This window comes from Hylobates moloch, unplaced genomic scaffold (genome assembly GCF_009828535.3).
Source record: "Hylobates moloch isolate HMO894 unplaced genomic scaffold, HMol_V3 SCAFFOLD_22, whole genome shotgun sequence".
Classification (NCBI taxonomy): domain Eukaryota; kingdom Metazoa; phylum Chordata; class Mammalia; order Primates; family Hylobatidae; genus Hylobates; species Hylobates moloch.
In genome coordinates, this window is record NW_026652297.1 from 40,536,903 (window position 1) to 40,554,771 (window position 17,869).

The following is a 17,869-nucleotide window of genomic DNA, read 5'->3' on the forward strand; positions in this document are numbered from 1 at the left end:
TCTATTTGAAAGTGTTGGGCAAAAGCCCAAATTCTGAAGGAAATTATTGCACGTACCTGGGCTGAGGTGACTTCTCTGCTAAGAATGTGGGGCTGCAACTCAAATGCAATCCCCCAGTATATTTTAATATGAAATTCATTCTCACAAGCATTCACGGGAAGAGCTTGCAGCTTGCAAATAGGTAGACTGTCCTCTTGGTACCATGGTTCTGAGTAACTGAAATAAAAGCTTTGTTGTCTGGGATTTCGAATGAAAGCAAGGCCCTTACAGACTCAGAACGCTGAGCTGGGCCCACTCCAGCTGGAAGTGCAAGGTGCCCTTAGTAGCTAGCTCTCCAGGTGTACCTCCCCAGGGCTAAGACAGAGCCTGAGCCCTGTGCCTTCCTTTCCATTCCTGTTATCTAATCTCTTTGTTAACTGATGGAGGATTTAGATGTGCTAGTCCCTAAAATATTTCCATTTGAATACTCAGGGATTTGGGAAGATCTGAAAGCTTTCAAAGTCCTAAAGAAAAGATGGTATTTCTAGCCACTTTTCCTTTTCATAAAATTAGCCCTGTGTTGCAATAATTTATAAAGACCTACAAGGCAGAATTCTATCATGGTTCCTCAATTCTCTACCCCACCTTTATACCTCCAAAAAAGAAAACAGAAGGCTCAATAACTATTTCCAGAAATCCTCAAATCTAAAGTTTTATTATTTTAACAAGGTTATTAGTTTAAAGATGTATTCTGAAAATTAAGATTCTATATAAAAATTCGGTTTTTAATTCATATACACCATTGTAAGTTGGCCTATGTCCAGCAGGTGAAATTGGTAAGGTCAAGATTTGGAAGTTTCCAGTTCTGTCCTGGCTTCTACATAACGCATGGGCTTTTAATTGAAGCCAAGGGATGGAGACAGAGAAGTCTCTGAAAGATAAGATTAATCATGGTAATAAAACAAATCCCCTGGAACTCAGGTGTATACAAAGCATTTAAGCTCAAGAAAACAAAATTAAATTTAATAAACCATTAGTACTCAATGAACTTACATAGATAAATGTATTCAGCTGTCTTCGCCTAAGCTTTAATCTGCTTGTCACTGTATTTTACAGTTTATCTGTGCTCACTTAGAGTTCCAAAAGAAAAGATAAAGTTATTGAGTCTATAGGGCTGGGGAAATGAATTGAAGACAAAATGATGCTAAAGTAAATTCCTAAAATTTACAGATTAGATTGTTTAGGCCAGGCACAACAGCTGAGACTTGTAATCTCAGCACTTTGTGAGGCAAAGGCTGGCTGATTACTGGAGGCCAGGAGTTCGAGACCGGCCTGTGCAACATGGTGAAACCCTGTATCTACTAAAAGTATAAAAATTAGCTGGGCATGGTGGCACACACCTGTAATCCCTGCTACTCGGGAGGCTGAAGCATAAGAATTGCTGAAACCTGGGAGGTGGAGGTTGCAGTGAGCCGAGATCATACCACTGCACTCCAGCCTGGGAGATAGAATGAGACTCTGTCTCAAAAATAAAATAATTAATAAAAAATAGAGAGTAACTCGTTTACGTCTGCATATTATATAACATCTTAATGACACTACAAAAAATAAATCTTAGTTTTCAGAATTACCTCCATTGATCAGAATTTGAAAAAGCTGTAACAAAAGTTTCCCTGGAGTCAATGCATAAAAAAGTTAACAATCTGAAGCATCTAAGATGAGGGTAGTAAGCATTCACTTCCTTAAAAATTTGTCAAAGAAAAAAATTAAGTTTCATTTTCAGGCATCTATCTGAATATTCAGGATTACTATTTTTGCTAATGTTCTGGTTCCATTTAAAAAAAATAAATAAATCAAACGCACTCAGGAAATCGTTTAAAATCAATTATTACTGTGAATTCTGTTTTGTAGTACTGTATTAACAATGTTCCCTGAATAGTGTGTGCATTTACCTGCCGGTGCCCAAATGCACCAGCGTTATGATGAAGAGAAATGGGTCACATAGATTAGGATCCAAATAATTTCACAAGGAGATGAGATGGATACATGGCATACCAATTTCATAAAATCATAATGCATTTGTACACAGGTAAGCAGCAAAATAATTCAACTATCTTTGAGAAGTAGCCTATTGCATTGAGATTTTAGGTATACATATATTTTGAAATGAAGTCTTGCTCTGTCGCCCAGGTTGGAGTGCAGTGGCGCAATCTTGGCTCACTGCAATCTCTGCCTCCTGTGTTCAAGCGATTCTTGTGCTTCAGCCTCCCAAGTAGCTGGGACTACAGGCACATGCCACCATGCCTAGCTAATTTTTATATTTTTAGTAGAGATGGGGGTTTCACCATGTTGGCCAGGCTGGTCTCGGACTCCTGACCTCAGGTGATCTGCCCACCTCGGCCTCCCAAAGTGCTGGGATTACAGGCGTAAGCCACCACGCCAAGCCTATATATTATTCTATTGTAAACAGATAAATGTAGTTTAATAGTGTGAAAAACACACTCACCCATCCAAACCCAAAGAATAGACTCAGAGGCACAAAGAACAGAGAAAGTAAGACTTTTAATAGTGGTCTTGCAAGATCGGGTGTCTGGTAGGCAGGCATACCCAGGGCAGCTACAGCAGGTAATTTATCTCCTAGCACACAAGTCCCGCCTCCAGTTCCTCATTGGCCAAGTACTATGGGAACAATCTTCCTGGATGTCACCTAAGTTTTATTATCCCCCTTATAAGGTTATACAATGTCATCTTCCCTGCTTAAGTTTTGATTTCCCAATAATGAAACTTTCTTCCTGTTACTGGCTGACCCCTGGTCTACATTCTGTTCACTTACTGTGACCTTCTACGTGCATGAGCTGTGTGGTTTGTTACATTCGTAGTACTTAGATTTATAATGCCTTGAAAATGGCATTTAAAATGCCATTTAGATGTTTTCTCACAATAGGATGTCTGTCTGTTAACTGCAAAGCTGATTCTACTATTTTTAATAAGGCCAATACATTCTTCTATGTATATATTAAAATTAAGTGGAATTTGAGATTTATGTTGTGCTGAATGTGCTTGTGCAAATTCAAAGAATAAATCTAAAATTTGCTTTGGGGAGCACATTTCACTTGCTACAATATGTTCAGAGACCTGTGCCAAGAGAGTTAGATCTGCCTCTTTTGATCATTTAGCTTCTTTTAGCTGTGGGTGCCTATTCCACAAATCAGGACATTTGCAGAACTTTTCAGAACCATATGACTGGCAGGAGTCATTCTCCGGGCCCTTCTCTTCCTTGAGGCAGGTGTACTCACGAATATTTTTAATATTGTGTTGAGACAATGATTCATTAGAAGCCTCAAAACCTAGTTTTTATGCCTCTCTAAAGGTTCTGTTATTGCGTTTTTATGCCCTGGTGTTCCTGTCATGTCTTGAAATGTCAAAGATCCCCCAACATTTACCTAGGATAAAGTTCTCAGAGTGCCTGATGCAGGACATAGAGCTAGAGATTCAGTAACTTTGGCCCTCTAGTTGCTTATTTCAAGTGCAGGAAGTTCAGCCTGATCTTCTTTCAAATCACTACTAGCTATGGAAACCTACTTTAGGTTATAAGACAGCAGAGGAGCGAGGTCAGCATGGTGGCCTGCAGGCCACATCTGGCCCACGACCTGCTTGTATATAGCCCATGAGCTAAGGATGGTTTTCGCATTTTTAAATGGTCTGAAAAAAAAAAGAGTAATGTTGTGCCACACATGAAATCTGTGTGACAATCAAATATCAGTGTGCCACATAAAGTTTTATTGGGACACAGCCACACTCATTCACTTAACATATTGTTTCTGTCTGTTTTTGCAATACCAAGGCAGAGTAGAGTAGCAGCAACACTGACCATATGTGGCCCCCAAAACCAAAAACATTGACTATCTGGTCATTTACAGAGAAAGTTTGTCAACCCCTGGTATAGAATAGAGTGTTAACTTTTAAGGTAGTAGGCTCACAAAGATTCTAGTCATTCCCATAGGGCAAAAGTTCATTGTTGTTCAATAGCAAATATAAAATGTTAACTATAAATCCTTAATAAGGAGAAAGTACTGCTGTTTTTTTGTTGTAGCTGTTGTTTTTGAAACAACAATAGAGATCATAAAGAATCATTTACCCATGCTAGAAACAAAAGAATGTCCATGGCCATCATTCTCATGATGGACATAAAAGAAGACTGTCACACAGGAGACCCAGAGTCCACTCAGGCCTTGTCTCTCCATTTGCCTCTCTCCCAGCTGTTCCTTCAGTTTGCCTTCTACCTGGGTTTTGGTGACAGTGTTTGTAGGAAGATATTGCAACTTTCCCTACACACATCTGTACATGACAAGGAACAAGTGCCAATATTCAAAACCAAGTTGTTCGGTTTTTTTGTCTTTTTTTTGAGACAGAGTCTCACTCTGCTGCCCAGCCTGGAATGCAGTGGTACAATCATAGCTCACTGCAGCTTTGAACTCCTGGGCTTACGTGATCCTCCTACTGGAACCTCCTGAGTAGCTGGGACTACACGTGTGCACCACTGCACTCTGGCTAATTTATTTTATTTTTGTGGATACAGAAGTCTTGCTATGTTTTCCAGGCTGGTCTTGAACTCCTGGCCTCAAGTGATCCTCCCACCTGGGTCACCACACTCAGCCAAAACAAATTTCTTAAATAAGAGGAACTAAGATCCCTTCAACTACTTAAGATTTGCTTTGCCATTTCTATTAGTATAGAAATGAATAACCATTAAAGAAAAAAGAAAAGGAGGAAGGAAAGAAAAGACGAAAAGAAAAACTGGAGAGAATGTTTTTAAGCCGGCCTTTTCTATTTCACAATTAAAGATGTCTATTAGTGGAACATACTTGTAGTGCTATTTGGCAACCAACTGACTGTAAATAGGATCTTAAGACCTTTGAATAAAACAGCACTTTATTCACTCAGAATTGCTGTGTGTGTGTGTGCGTGTGTGCATGCATCTGTGGCTCTTATAAATGGCAACGCATCCTTAAAAGCTTGTCTGTAGTCTGAATGCTCCGCTCTACATCAGTCCTCTTTGTGACCATAAGCTGGGTGTGGTAAGGGAAAGTAATACCATCCTCAAAATAGGAAATACTTGGCTGGCTCTGGAAAATCTTTTCAACTCATCAGAATTTTACCAGAGATGACATTTCTATCCTTACTGTAAAAGTCCCTACGAGCTGGGCGCGGTGGCTCACGCCTGTAATCCCAGCACTTTGGGAGGCCGAGGCGGGCGGATCACGAGGTCAGGAGATCGAGACCATCCTGCAACGCGGTGAAACCCCGTCTCTACTAAAAAAATACAAAAAATTAGCCGGGCGAGGTGGCGGGCGCCTGTAGTCCCAGCTACGCCGGAGCCTGAGGCAGGAGAATGGCGTGAACCCCCAGGGGGCGGAGCCTGCAGTGAGCCGAGATTGCGCCACTGCACTCCAGCCTGGGCGACAGAGCGAGACTCCGTCTCAAAAAAAAAAAATCCCTATGAAGAACAGTGACCTTTAATCTTTTGTGTTGTCTTTGTCTTCGTCATAGAAAAGTTACTGTCCTAAAGCTTACTATGTTTTTACTGAAGACACCATGCCATCTTAAAAAGCACCGTAGGAATCAATTACTTGGCTGAAGAATGTTGAATAAACACCTATCGTAGTATTATCGTAAGTGCTGTAGCAGATTCAGAAAATCAGTAGATATGATCCTTACCCTTCAGGTGTTTGTGGTCAAATTGGGAAGGCAGAAAACACACACATACACACACACACACACACACACACACACGAAATAGATAAGCATTTTATTCACATGAAAGTTAAGTACAAGCATAAAAAGAGTTCAGAGAAGACATAAATCATTCTGGGAAAAGAGGAGATGAGAACTGAACCACTGGACACAGCCAGACACCACTGGGATTTCAAACCATTGAGACACACACAAAAAACCGAACCATTTCTTCCCGAGACAAATCTACCCTTGTTCTTTCTTCCTCTTCCTTGCCCCTTGTAGTAGAGAGGCATCAATGAGCATAATTAAACTTGTCCATTTGTGGGTGCATATGATCTTGATAAACAGGATAAAGGGAGGAAGTGGACCTTCCTAGTGAACTGAATGGATTAAATTAAAGCAAGAAGCAAAGTGTTACCTAAGTCAGGGTCAGTGGCTCAAAGAGCAAAATAAGACTGAGTGGGAGAAAAGACTACATATATACATATATATGTATATGAGATAGATAGGGATATCCATATCCAGCTATGGATATTTATATCCATATCCAGCTATGGATATTTATATCAATATCCATAGCTAGATCAAGGCCAGACCAAGGAAGTCATTGAAGACAACTAGAGTAGATATTTCATGACTGAGGAACTAGAATGCAAAGTATATTCGAGTTTGGAAAAACTAAAGATTTTGCTGTGATTTAGACCATAAAGTGACAGAGTATAAATTAGGTATAGGTAGTAAACATGGAGAGCAACAGAGGAGCTGATGAGTACGTTAAAAAGAAAAAAATATAAAAGGAAGAATCAAAAACAAATGGTCTAGTGTGAGAGATTAGAAAGATGGTTATAAATACTGGGATACTTGCTCAAGTTAGAAGAAGGACCAGTTTGGAGGCACGGAGACACCAGTTTCTGATGCATTGTGTTTGTGGAGCTAGAAGCATCTGTAATTGGAACAATCCCAAGGCCATTTAGAGATCTGTAATTAGCTCGCATTAACTTAAAGATTGGAGGTATAGATTTACAATACTATCCATGTTGTTTGATAACTACTCCATTTAGTATATAAGCCCACTGAGGAAGGAAAGAACAACAAGAAATCAGAGATAAAACCTTGAAAGCTCTTATGTTTGCCAAAGTAGAGAGGGTTCAAATATTTTGAAAAAATAGGAATAAGTGAAAGTATGACATAAACTAATGAAATAGAGCATGTCAAGGGGATGGTCAAGAGGAAAACACACACACACACACACACACACAGACACACACACACACAAAGAGTTCAAGGAAAGTGAGGATGCAAAAGACTTGGGGCCAAACATGGTGTCTCATACTTGTAATCCCAACAATTTGGGAGGCTGAGGCAAGAGGATCACTTAAGCCCAGGAGGTCAAGGCTGCAGTGAGCTATGATTGTGCCATTGCACTCCAGCCTGGGTGACAGAGCAAGACCCTGTCTGTAAGACAAAACAAGACTCGGGAGATAAGGTTATTGGTAACATTCCACGGCACAGTTTCAATTGAGTGCTGGGATACAAATTAGACTGCCCCAGACCTGCCTTACTATAGCTTTTTATCCCTACTATAATAATATCTATTAAAATTCATTTTTAATTCTCTTATGGTGATCAGTGTTTATTCCTTTATTTTCATGTTTTGTTTTGTTCTTTTTGTTTAACTCTCTCCATCTAGGAATTTATCTTATTTCGCTACACAAAGTAGCCCATCTGCTGTCATTTTGAACCTGTGGGAAGCTCGTCATCAGCATGATGGTGATCTTGACTCCCTGGCCTGTGCCCTTGAAGAGATTGGGAGGACACACACGAAACTCTCAAACATTTCAGAATCCCAGCTTGATGAAGCCGACTTCAACTACAGCAGGCAAAATGGACTCTAGTCCACTTCCTCCCATGAGACAGAGTGATGGCCAGCTTGGGGACATTTGCTTTAAATGGGAAAGAGGCCGCTTTCTGCCCAGTGGTGTTGGGGGAATTCAGCCTTCATTTATAATCAGTGAGATTCCCCTGTTGAAGAAACTAAATTTTATATAGGTAAAACATGTTAATAGAGAAAAGTACAAGTTCTCTTACATATAAGAGGGCTCTACTATCTCCTTGGAATCCACATTTGGGTTAACTCTTCAGATTTGGAGTGGCAAGGAAAAAAGTGAGAGCAGAAGTAGCTGCGGGAAAAGATGAGCTATGATAATGCTGGGAAGGCAGAGATTGATTAAGTGCATGTTTTGAAATAGGTTTTTAATGATGTGCCCCAAAGGGCCAGCTGATTCTGGTACTAGATTGTCAGAGTTTTCTACCAACTGGCATCTGTGATGTCAGAAATCATTGTAAAACTGGCTTTTAGATGTGAAACAGGGTTGCCAACCCATTTGTATGACTTCAACAACGTCAAGGAGGCCATTTAGAATTTAGAATCTGAGCACATCACACCAGCACCAACTCCCTGTCTCTTCTAGCCACTTAATGGAGACAAAATGGAGAGTTAAGACAGACCACAAACTAGTTCTTTTAGTGTACTCCACCCTTTTACTTTTTTCCTGAGACAAATCTACCCTTATTCTTTCTTCCTCTTCCTTACCCCTTGCAGTAGAGAGGTATCAAGGAGCATAATTAAACTTGTCAATATCGAAAGTTGTTTTTTCTAACACAACAAAGTGGGACCATCTCTATTCCCATCTAAGCCACTCAAATTGCTGAGTCCTATCAGAACACAGCTTATTACATGGATATGGGGACAGGAGAGATTAAAGCAGCTTCAAAAACACATGAACTACAGATGTCATAGGCCTCAAATCAGCTATAATTCTAGGAAGCATGTGTTGATCTAGTTCTCTAACATTGTTGTTATAAGAAAATGAGTTTTACTGCATTTTTCAATCCAGATTCTTGAAATTGTCTAACATGTGGGTACTATGTCATCACAAAATCTCTTAGTAAGGTTATATGTGATCCTCATTTTGCCTCTTGGGAAATTAGCAGATAGTCTTTGCTCTAAATGATATCTGAGTAAATAGACTTGACGAATACCTCTACCACAGTGTCCCTGAAACCACATGCATCATTCAGGGAGCCTTCATGCTGTGACGATTCAGCCTCCCTGAATATGCTTTCTCTATAGAACCATTAACATATGTCTATTGCTCTATGATTTTTTTTTACATTAGAAGGCAGTGATGTTGTGGAAGATTGAAATCCACAGATAATTCATGACTCTCATCACTTTACTCCATCTTTTTATCCTATTAAATCATTTTTGACAAGATGTCCTGGTAGACTAAAGATGAACAGATTTGCTCTTGCTCATCTTCTGGTGGATATTTTAACTTGCTGTTCACAATCAGGACAACCAAAGTCAAGGACCCAGATGAACCACAAGGCAGCTAGTCGCTACTTAGAGGTTGGTTACATTCGAATAAAAAGTAGTCAGGGAATGGGGGAGGTGGGGAGTTGGGGAGTACTTGGCAGTTGGGATATGATCAATTTTTTTAAACAACGTTTTTGTAGATCCCTTGTAAAATAATAATAATAATAATAATAATAATAATAATAATAATAGTTGTGAATCTCCATGCCAAGTGAAAAAGGCCTAAAGATGAGTTGAATTTGTGATACCATGGGTAAGGCATGGAAGAACTCTTGAATGTGTTGGCCATTTTCTCTAACTAATGTGTGGTATATATGGTCCCCTATATTAGACAGAAGGCTTTGCTACATGTAATTCAAAAGCATCTCGCTTTTCTCAGGAACCAAAGGCTTATGATGTAGAACAAAGAAATCATCTTAGAACTGTCAAGCATATTTTCACAATACCATGTCAAGATCAGGAAAACACCCTTTTGCTAGTGTGCTTATTTATTTCTTCTAGGAAACAATAGATAAACAGCATGAAAATGTAAATCATCTGGCATCACTGATTGATAGAATTTCTGAAAGAGAAAGAGAAGTAGATGGTCAACCAGTCACAAGTTGGTTGGCATGAGGCAGTGTGCAGAGGAAATCTGCATTCACTATTGAGTAAAAACTTGGAGAAGGCACATTATAGAGCTTATGTTAGACTCCATCTTGGAGGATTTTTGTTTTAAACTGTCCTTAGCATTTTCCCTCTTCCCTTCTAATAGGCATTATAATTGTTTCATCTACTCTGTGAATCTACATAGGTCTTTTTTTTTTTTAGATGTTTGATACATTTTAAGTATTTTTAAATAGATGAAAATTCTAAATGATTTTCCCTCAAATCTATCTAGATTATTTTAAGATGAGACAAGATTATTGTCAATCCCTAAATGTCTGGAGTTACCTCCCATGGATTTTTTTTTTCCTTTGGCCTGGGTTTTATAAACACACTTGAACATCATATCATATAGGATAACAAAGGAAGAAGTTAACAGAATTCACCTCAGACTTCAGCCTAAGATTCAATCAAATTCATCCTTCAGCCCATTTTGTTTCTTCTTTATGTTTCTCTTTTATTTATTTCTGCTAGGATCCTACATAGGATTTCTATAGAAATGTATGAAATTCTGTGGTCACTGCATGTCAGGATTGCACAGTATGTTACAATACAATTTCAAAGAGAACCCACATTTGTGAGATTTACAGACCAAGGTGTAGGGGAGGAGGTAGAATTGCAGATCAGATAAAAAGTGAGCTTACACTTCAACTTAGTTATTCACTGTGACCTAAATTTAGTCCTATTGTAATATGTGCCTGTCACAACACAAACGCCCCTCTTGAAAGAGATTTACTCATCTATCCAAGCACTTAATTTGGAAATTTTATTGTCCTATTGCAAAATGAAACAAAATTAAAAGTGGCCTCGAGTACTTGGTAAGTTACTTAAAATTTTTACAAAAATATCCCACTCAATGCCAAATCTTTCAGTCCTCAAAGGCATTTAAGTCTAATAGTCATGCTTTAAATATGGTTTTAAATTATGCCACCAAAATGGTGCACTTCACAGATTCACCAGACTCTAGCATCATAAAGTTAATTTACAGTTTTTACAACATTGCTTGTACATTCTTACTGGTTTACATTAAAATCCTTTAAGCCAAAAGGAAGCTTGCTCTATGGATTTAAATGCAAACTTCATCTACCAGTGCAGGAAGTCTCATAAAACTCAGATGTACTCCCACAAAAATTTTATTGGCCTTTTTGTAAGAGATGAAAAAGAATTGACACAGTTCTCTTTAAAGAGAAGAACTTTTTTATTATTATTTTTATCTCCAAATGCAGGTGGTGTCTTTTGCCGAGATCTCTATATTTTTCTTTCAGTTGTCTTTGGGAGGGGATATTAAGTCAAATCACTAAAACAGGGTTCTCTTTGGATTAAAAGTTCTGGATTTATTGCAACTATTTTCCTTGAGAAACATTCTCAGCATCAGGATTGATAAACAATGTAGATGATTAAAATAGGATAATTGGTTTTAGATAGTATTTTCTACTTGCCAAACTTCTGGCAAATTTACCTGTGAATTTCAAAATGTTATAAAATCTCTTGATATGCTTTTGTTTTTCCTTTTAGCCATTTTCTCTTCAAGTTCTTAGTCCCTTTGTCCTCTGTAAATGTGTTGAGTGATATAACTATCCGATGTATTGAAGGCAAAGTTCTCGCAGAGGTCTTTGTTCCAGCTCTGTAAAGGTCACAGGAGTCGTGAAGGAGCTGAGAAATCTTAATCTTCCTCTCTGGCCCACTGTCTGTGGCCCATTGTCATTGTTTCCTCATGAAACATTGCAAAGTTTGAATCCTCAGTAACTCTCATTGACTGGATTAGAGGTGATGGCCACAGCGAATGGGAGAGCAAAATGTTGGCCTACAGAGAATGACACAATTTTATTCGCCTTTGGTGTTAGTTGACATAGCGCTGTATTTGAAAATCAATGCTTTAGCCAAAAGCTGAATGACCACCGTTTCCGTAGTTTCCACTGTTTTGTCTGCATAGAATTTTCCTGAACTACAAGCAAAAATGTATTTTGTCCAATGTCACAAAAGTGAAAATGTTACTAATCTTAGACGTGTTGCATATTTTGTGTTTTTACGTTCCAAACTCTTTCAAAAGCTGCCGTTACAAAGCTGTTTGGCTGTATTGACAGCATGTGGTGTTTTTGCAAAAGCAATTCTAGGAGAGCCAGTGTCTACCATGAACTCCTCACATCCCCACTCCAGGGTCATTCACGACATCGAAATGGCAACTTGTACACTGTAATTCTTCAAAAAGTAACAGGGGATGGAAATCAGACCTGGCCGTTAGTCACTAGTGTGTAGTACCGTGATCTGAAGTAGGAAATTTAACTCACATAGAATAATTGTGGTTTTTGAAGCAGCTACTCATTGCTTTTTCCTTTTGCTGTGAAGATCATGGATTGGGAATGTCCTCGTGAGGTGGACCTAAGGCAGTAACATTTAAACTTCATGTCCTAGCACCCGCCCTCCATCTGACCCAAAGATAAAAAAGGCATTAAGCTTCATGGTTATGCCTAAGCTTAAAAATTCCCTTCCCCACTAATATTGAGATCAGCAGGGCTCCGTCTTACTTATTTTTCAAAAAGTCATAGCTTTGAATTATAGACTATATTACTAAATTTGGTAAGGTAGTTCTTTACATGAATGGGAATGCGTGTCAAAATACTTTCACAAAAGGCATGATTACAATGGAAATGCCCTTTTGCCTCCAGTTTTGCTAACCCTAAAACAGTATTTCACTAATTTCAAGCACTGTTTACACTCAAATCCCAAAAAATTGGCCAAATTATATAATTCTCTTAAATTTTCGTATCTGTAGGTGGAGATTTAACTATGGTTCTGGTGAATCATAGAAGGGAGAGACAATATTTGAGGGGAGTTTGTCAGCAGAATATCATGCCTTATGATCCCATTACTGAAACACAGACATTACAATCAGAAATAGACCTAATAATTCCAATATCCCTCCATTAGCTAGTTCCAATGACGCTGAGAGACAGAGCACCCTGTGCCAGGTATCAGGAATATCAGCTTCAGCAGAGGGTAACTGAAAACTTTCAATCAGAAACACTCTCCAAGGCTTATGGCTAGATTATGTAGGTCACTAGCATTCAAAACTTTTCTATACAAAGGTGGAAAAGCACTCAGAATCTGGGAATTTTCTGGTTGGAAGAACAATGTTCTCCTTTTCCAAATTGGAATAAAGACTCAGAATTACCCATTCTTCATAATCATGTCTGATGGGTACATGCACTCCAGGAAGTCTCAACCTAGAAACATTTCCAACCTAAGCATTTAAAGGAAAACTGGCTCATTCTTCTGACCCAAACTCAAAAAATATGAGTACTTGCGTACCTCCACTTCTGCATGGAAGATTTTAAAACAGATTTCACTTTTTTCTGTTTATTTTGGGAAGGTGCGTGGGGGTGTTCTTTCAAGTGATTCATATCTCAAACCCATACCACTCTCAACTTTTATTTGATGTGTTCAAAGCCAAAAAAATAAAATAAAATAAAGCAGGGCTGAACACTTATTTGACATGAAGCTGAAGGACTGAGCAAGCCAGAGGAGAGAGGTTGAATGAAGCATAGCCTTGGCTTCATACCACACTTTTTGTGCCTTGTATTATCAATGTAAATTCTGAATGTTGTACAGTAAATACTTGGATGGACTTCTTAGAAAAGGCTGCACTGGCTTCTTTTTCAGCACATGTACATATCTATAAATATATATACATATATATTTGGTAATGCCAAACAGCTGTGTTATATTGTATTGAACAAAATGGACGGTTTGGATGTTTTATGTCGAGTTTGCAAAAAAAAAAAAAAAAACTGGATGGTTACAGACTTTTCAAGATAAATGTACAGACATAAATTACTGCATATCAGTTATTTATGAATAAAGAGTCTTTTATTGACATTTTAGGATACTACATGAGTGGCACTTTGAAATCTCGATGAGGATGAGATTTGTATACCTCCTGCCATGTCCTAGCAGGAGATGGAATGCTCTCCAAAAGGACAATTTCCAAATACCTGTTAACATATGGAACCAAATTTCTTGCTCAAGCCTTGAGAGTGAGGCAGTGTTGTGAGGCTACTGGAAGCAAGAAGATTGTCTTCTAACATTCCCACCCCAGCCAGTACCATACACACACACACACTTCCTTAGGATACAGTTTTATACAATCCAAGGTCATCATAGCCATACCATAACTGGAATACTGGAATACCAATCACCTTATTCCTCAAAATGCTTGGACTATTTTTCCGGACTGTATAGAACATTTTCTGCCCTTCTGTGGGAAAATGTTAACAGTTACATTGTTGTACATTCCAAAGACATGTGGCTGATTAAACCTGCTTTAAGTGGTTTTAAAATGCTGAGAGCTCTCCCAAATTTACTCATAACTACTTAGAGAACAGGCCAGAGCCAGTTGAACTAGAATGTTCCACCCAAAGATGGCTTCTGGTCTACTTAAACTAGTTAGTTATAATTTTTTAAAAAGGTCAAAAGTTGATTTAAACCAGTTTTTTTAAAAATACCATTTCCATATAAAAACACTTCTTTTTTCAAATTAAGTTTTAAAAGCTATGAAGTAAAATGAAATATTCTCTACACTACGTTTTTGAAAACCTTTATGTATATGATGACCAGGCACCATGGCGCATGCCTGTAATCCCAGCATTTTGGGAGGCCAAGGCAGGCAGATTACTTGAGGTCAGGAGTTCAAGACCAACCTGGCCAACATGGTGAAGCCTCGTCTCTACTAAAAAAAAAAATACAAAAATTAGCTGGCCGTGGTGGCACATGCCTGTAATCCCAGCTACTTGGGAGGCTGAAGCAGGAGAATAGCCTGACCCAGGAGGCAGAGGTTGCAGTGAGGCAAGATCACGCCACTGCACTGCAGCCTGGGTGACAGAGTGAGACTCCGTCTCAGAAAAGAAAACATTTATGTATATGATACATCTGAAGGAGGGGAGTCTATGCAGCACTTCCTAAGCCCTGTTGACCATGTAATTCTTTTTCTTATGGGACTATAGGGACAGATAAGAATATCCACAAAGAGGCTGTGTGTGGTTCCAACAGTTCTTTCTGACCACTTTAAATTAGGCAGAGCTGTAATGCTAATTAAAATATACTTAATCTACAAGCCTAATGAAAATTAGTCGAAATTAACTTAAACGAGGTAAATCAGTTATAGTTATTCAAAACCAGACCCAAAATCTCAGAATTATTTAAATAGTTAGAGCAAATAAATCCAATTTGAGTTCCTCAAAATAGATTTTAACTAGAAGAATCATGTGACCAGCATAAAGATCTGGATGTAACTAGTTCATCTGGATGTAAATGTAACAGATTGGCTTGAACCTGTAATAAACTATTCAAAAAAAAATTGAATCTTCATTTAAAAGCTGCTTTATTGAGTTAGGAACTAATTCTGAATGGATTAAGTTAGTTTGGATGAATTAATGCTTTTTTTATATAGTGAACATTTGTTTGTTAGAATTTGATTTTATTCTGACAGGGGTTAACTCATTCACTCAAAAAATAGTTATTTAGCATTTTCTCCATGACAGCAGAGTCTGGGTTCAAGTCCTGACTCAATCATTTTGTACTTGATGTCAGGCAAGATACTTAACATTTCTGCTTCATTTATAATATAGGGATAAGAAGAGAATTTTATATTCTCCCCAAAGTCTAAAGATTACGTGAAAGGGTTCATGTAAAGCCCTTAGCGCACTCCATGGTCCTTAGTAAACAGTCAGTGAGGGCTTACTTTCATCTTATTTTAGAAAGGCGGTATGCATAGTAATTAGCAGAATGACTTTGGGAGCAGATAGGCTTGGATGGGAATCCTGAGTCTATCCCACTTTGGATTTGTGACCTTGGCCAAGAGACTGTCTCTAAAAGATGATAATCATATCCAGTTCACTGAGCATAAAGTAAGTGTTCAAGAACTGTTTTAACCATAAACACATCTACAACTGTTTCTGGCTAGTTGTGCTTCTGAACAGAGACATCCTGGAGCATTTGTTATATACACATAGTGAGGTCACAGCAGGACCAATAATGTACTCAATGTTAGTATCTTTCTGATGCCTAAAATTTATTTAAGGAAAAAAACATGTCTTACTGATGCTGAATTAAGTGAAATGCAACTTATTTTCTAATATAAAGGTTAATGCTTCATCAAGTGAATTAAAAATACTCTAGTAAGGTCCCATATTTTCATACCACATAGGATGATTTTAAGAAAGAACTTAGAGTTGATGATGAGGCAAATGCATGTTTAAGGCATATCTAAGACAAATCACATTTTGTCTAAATGTCAGTGTTCCTGCATAAAGTAAGTGCTCCATCAATGAGACGATCCATTCTCTGGTTTTCAGATGACACCAGGGCCTTAAAACCATGAGTTTTTGCACAAATTAAATGTTAAAGAGTTATGCAAGCACTATCATCTGCTATGTGCTAGACCTCTCTGCTACAATCAGACATTCACAATTAAGACATTAACCCAGTCTTCAAGAAGCTCACTATCTCCAACTCAAGAGATTATTACACCATCGAACAAAAAGTGTTAGGAAAAAGGGAAGCACCACTGTTAGGATAAAACAAAGGAGGAACACTGAAACCAGATTGTGTTGTGTGAGGGAAAGTTCCATGGAGAAGCTGCCATTGAGCTAAGACCTAAAGGTGGTCTATAAATAAAGTGACTTCTAGAATAACACTGTATAACAAACCCTAGAATTTGTGGCTTAAAATAACACCCATATATTATTCACATAAATGTATGGTTCAGCTGGGAGGTCCTCATGATCTAAACCTGGCACGGTTGACCTCAGCTGGATTCAGGCATGTAACTGCAATTAATTAAAAGATTGAGCTGGGCTAGCTCTTCCAGATTAGGCTCCTTCTACATTTGGGGCATTGGTTAGGACAACAGGACGGACTACACTCTGCTCGTTGTGCCTCATGGTCCAATAGGCTAGGCTGGACGTGTTCTCATGGTAAAGGCAGAAAAAGAGATGTGTGGAGTCTCTTGTGAAGCCTACACTTGGAATATCATCATTTTTTTTTTTTTGCAATATTCTAATGGCTAACACAACCCACAAGACCTGCCTGTTCAAGGGATAAGGAAATAGAATCCACCTCTAGATGAGAATTGCTGGAAAATCACATTGTAAAGGGTGTGGATACATGAAGGGATGGAGAACTGGGACCATGGTTTCAATTTCTCCATCAGAGATGAGTAAGAATTTGTCAGACAAAAAAACAAGAGGAAGGATGGACATTCAAACAGAAAGATTAGCACTGGCAATTAATAAGGATTTTATTTAAGAGAGGCAGCCAGACTTTTCATGCCTCTAGTCCTTACAACCCTGAGTCTTCTACAGTAGCACTCCCCAAACTTCTCTTCTGTGTTATTAGGTTCTGATCCCATGATTAGCAATGTTTAGAAAAGGATGAGTTAATTTCATTTACAGAGGTTTCTTTATTGTGTGATCTCTCAAAGGCTTTAACACAATAATGGTAGTTATTTTCAGTGCAGTCAATATTCTAGACACTTTATATGAATTCACTCATTTTAATCCCCTAGCAATCACATGAAGGCAGTACAATTATTGCTCATATTTTGTAAAGGGAGAAACTGAGGAAAAGAGAAGTTAATGTGCATTTTTAATCACTCCACTGCAGCTACTGTTTATAGCATTTTCCAAGTATTTATCATCGTCTAACTCTTACTTAATGAGCTGTAGTAACATCTCAGAGTTCATATTTTGGTGTATATTTTCTCTAAAGATACATGAGATAAAGTGTGTGCTCCATGCTAAATTAATTTAGTCCAGATTTTCTTACATTTCTGTTTTCTCATCTATTCACCCATTTCTCTGCTATTTACAAAATTTCATATTTTTAAACATATAAGCCCATAGCAACCTTTTTAACTTTATAATTCTTGCCTGTGAATGCTTGATTTAACCATGTTTCTCTATAACTCACTAGAAATACATCCTTAAAACTGTAAGAATTAGTTATATTTTTGCTAAACCTTATAAAGACTACTTCTTTAAAAAGTTGGAGGCATGTTTATAAGCAATTAAGTAACTTGTGTCGAGTCATTGCAATTTTGCTCTAAGCTCAGAGCAAAATTCAATGTGTCATTTC

At 38.1% G+C, this 17,869-nt stretch overlaps 1 protein-coding gene across 8 annotated transcripts in view; it reads left to right on the top strand.

The window, feature by feature from the left end:
* UNC5D (unc-5 netrin receptor D) overlaps positions 1 to 14,151 on the top strand; it is a 561,176-nt gene extending 547,025 nt beyond the window's left edge. For 6 of the 8 annotated variants that reach the window (XM_032144090.2, XM_032144089.2, XM_032144093.2 and 3 more), the window contains one exon: positions 7,406 to 8,941. In XM_032144090.2, the coding sequence (XP_031999981.1) occupies positions 7,406 to 7,610 (205 nt within the window). In that variant the 3' untranslated portion in view covers positions 7,611 to 8,941. Of the gene's footprint in view, positions 1 to 7,405 lie in introns of all 8 variants that reach the window. The other 2 variants (XM_032144088.2, XM_032144094.2) reach the window with 1 other exon arrangement.
* Positions 14,152 to 17,869: the final 3,718 nt, after the last annotated feature.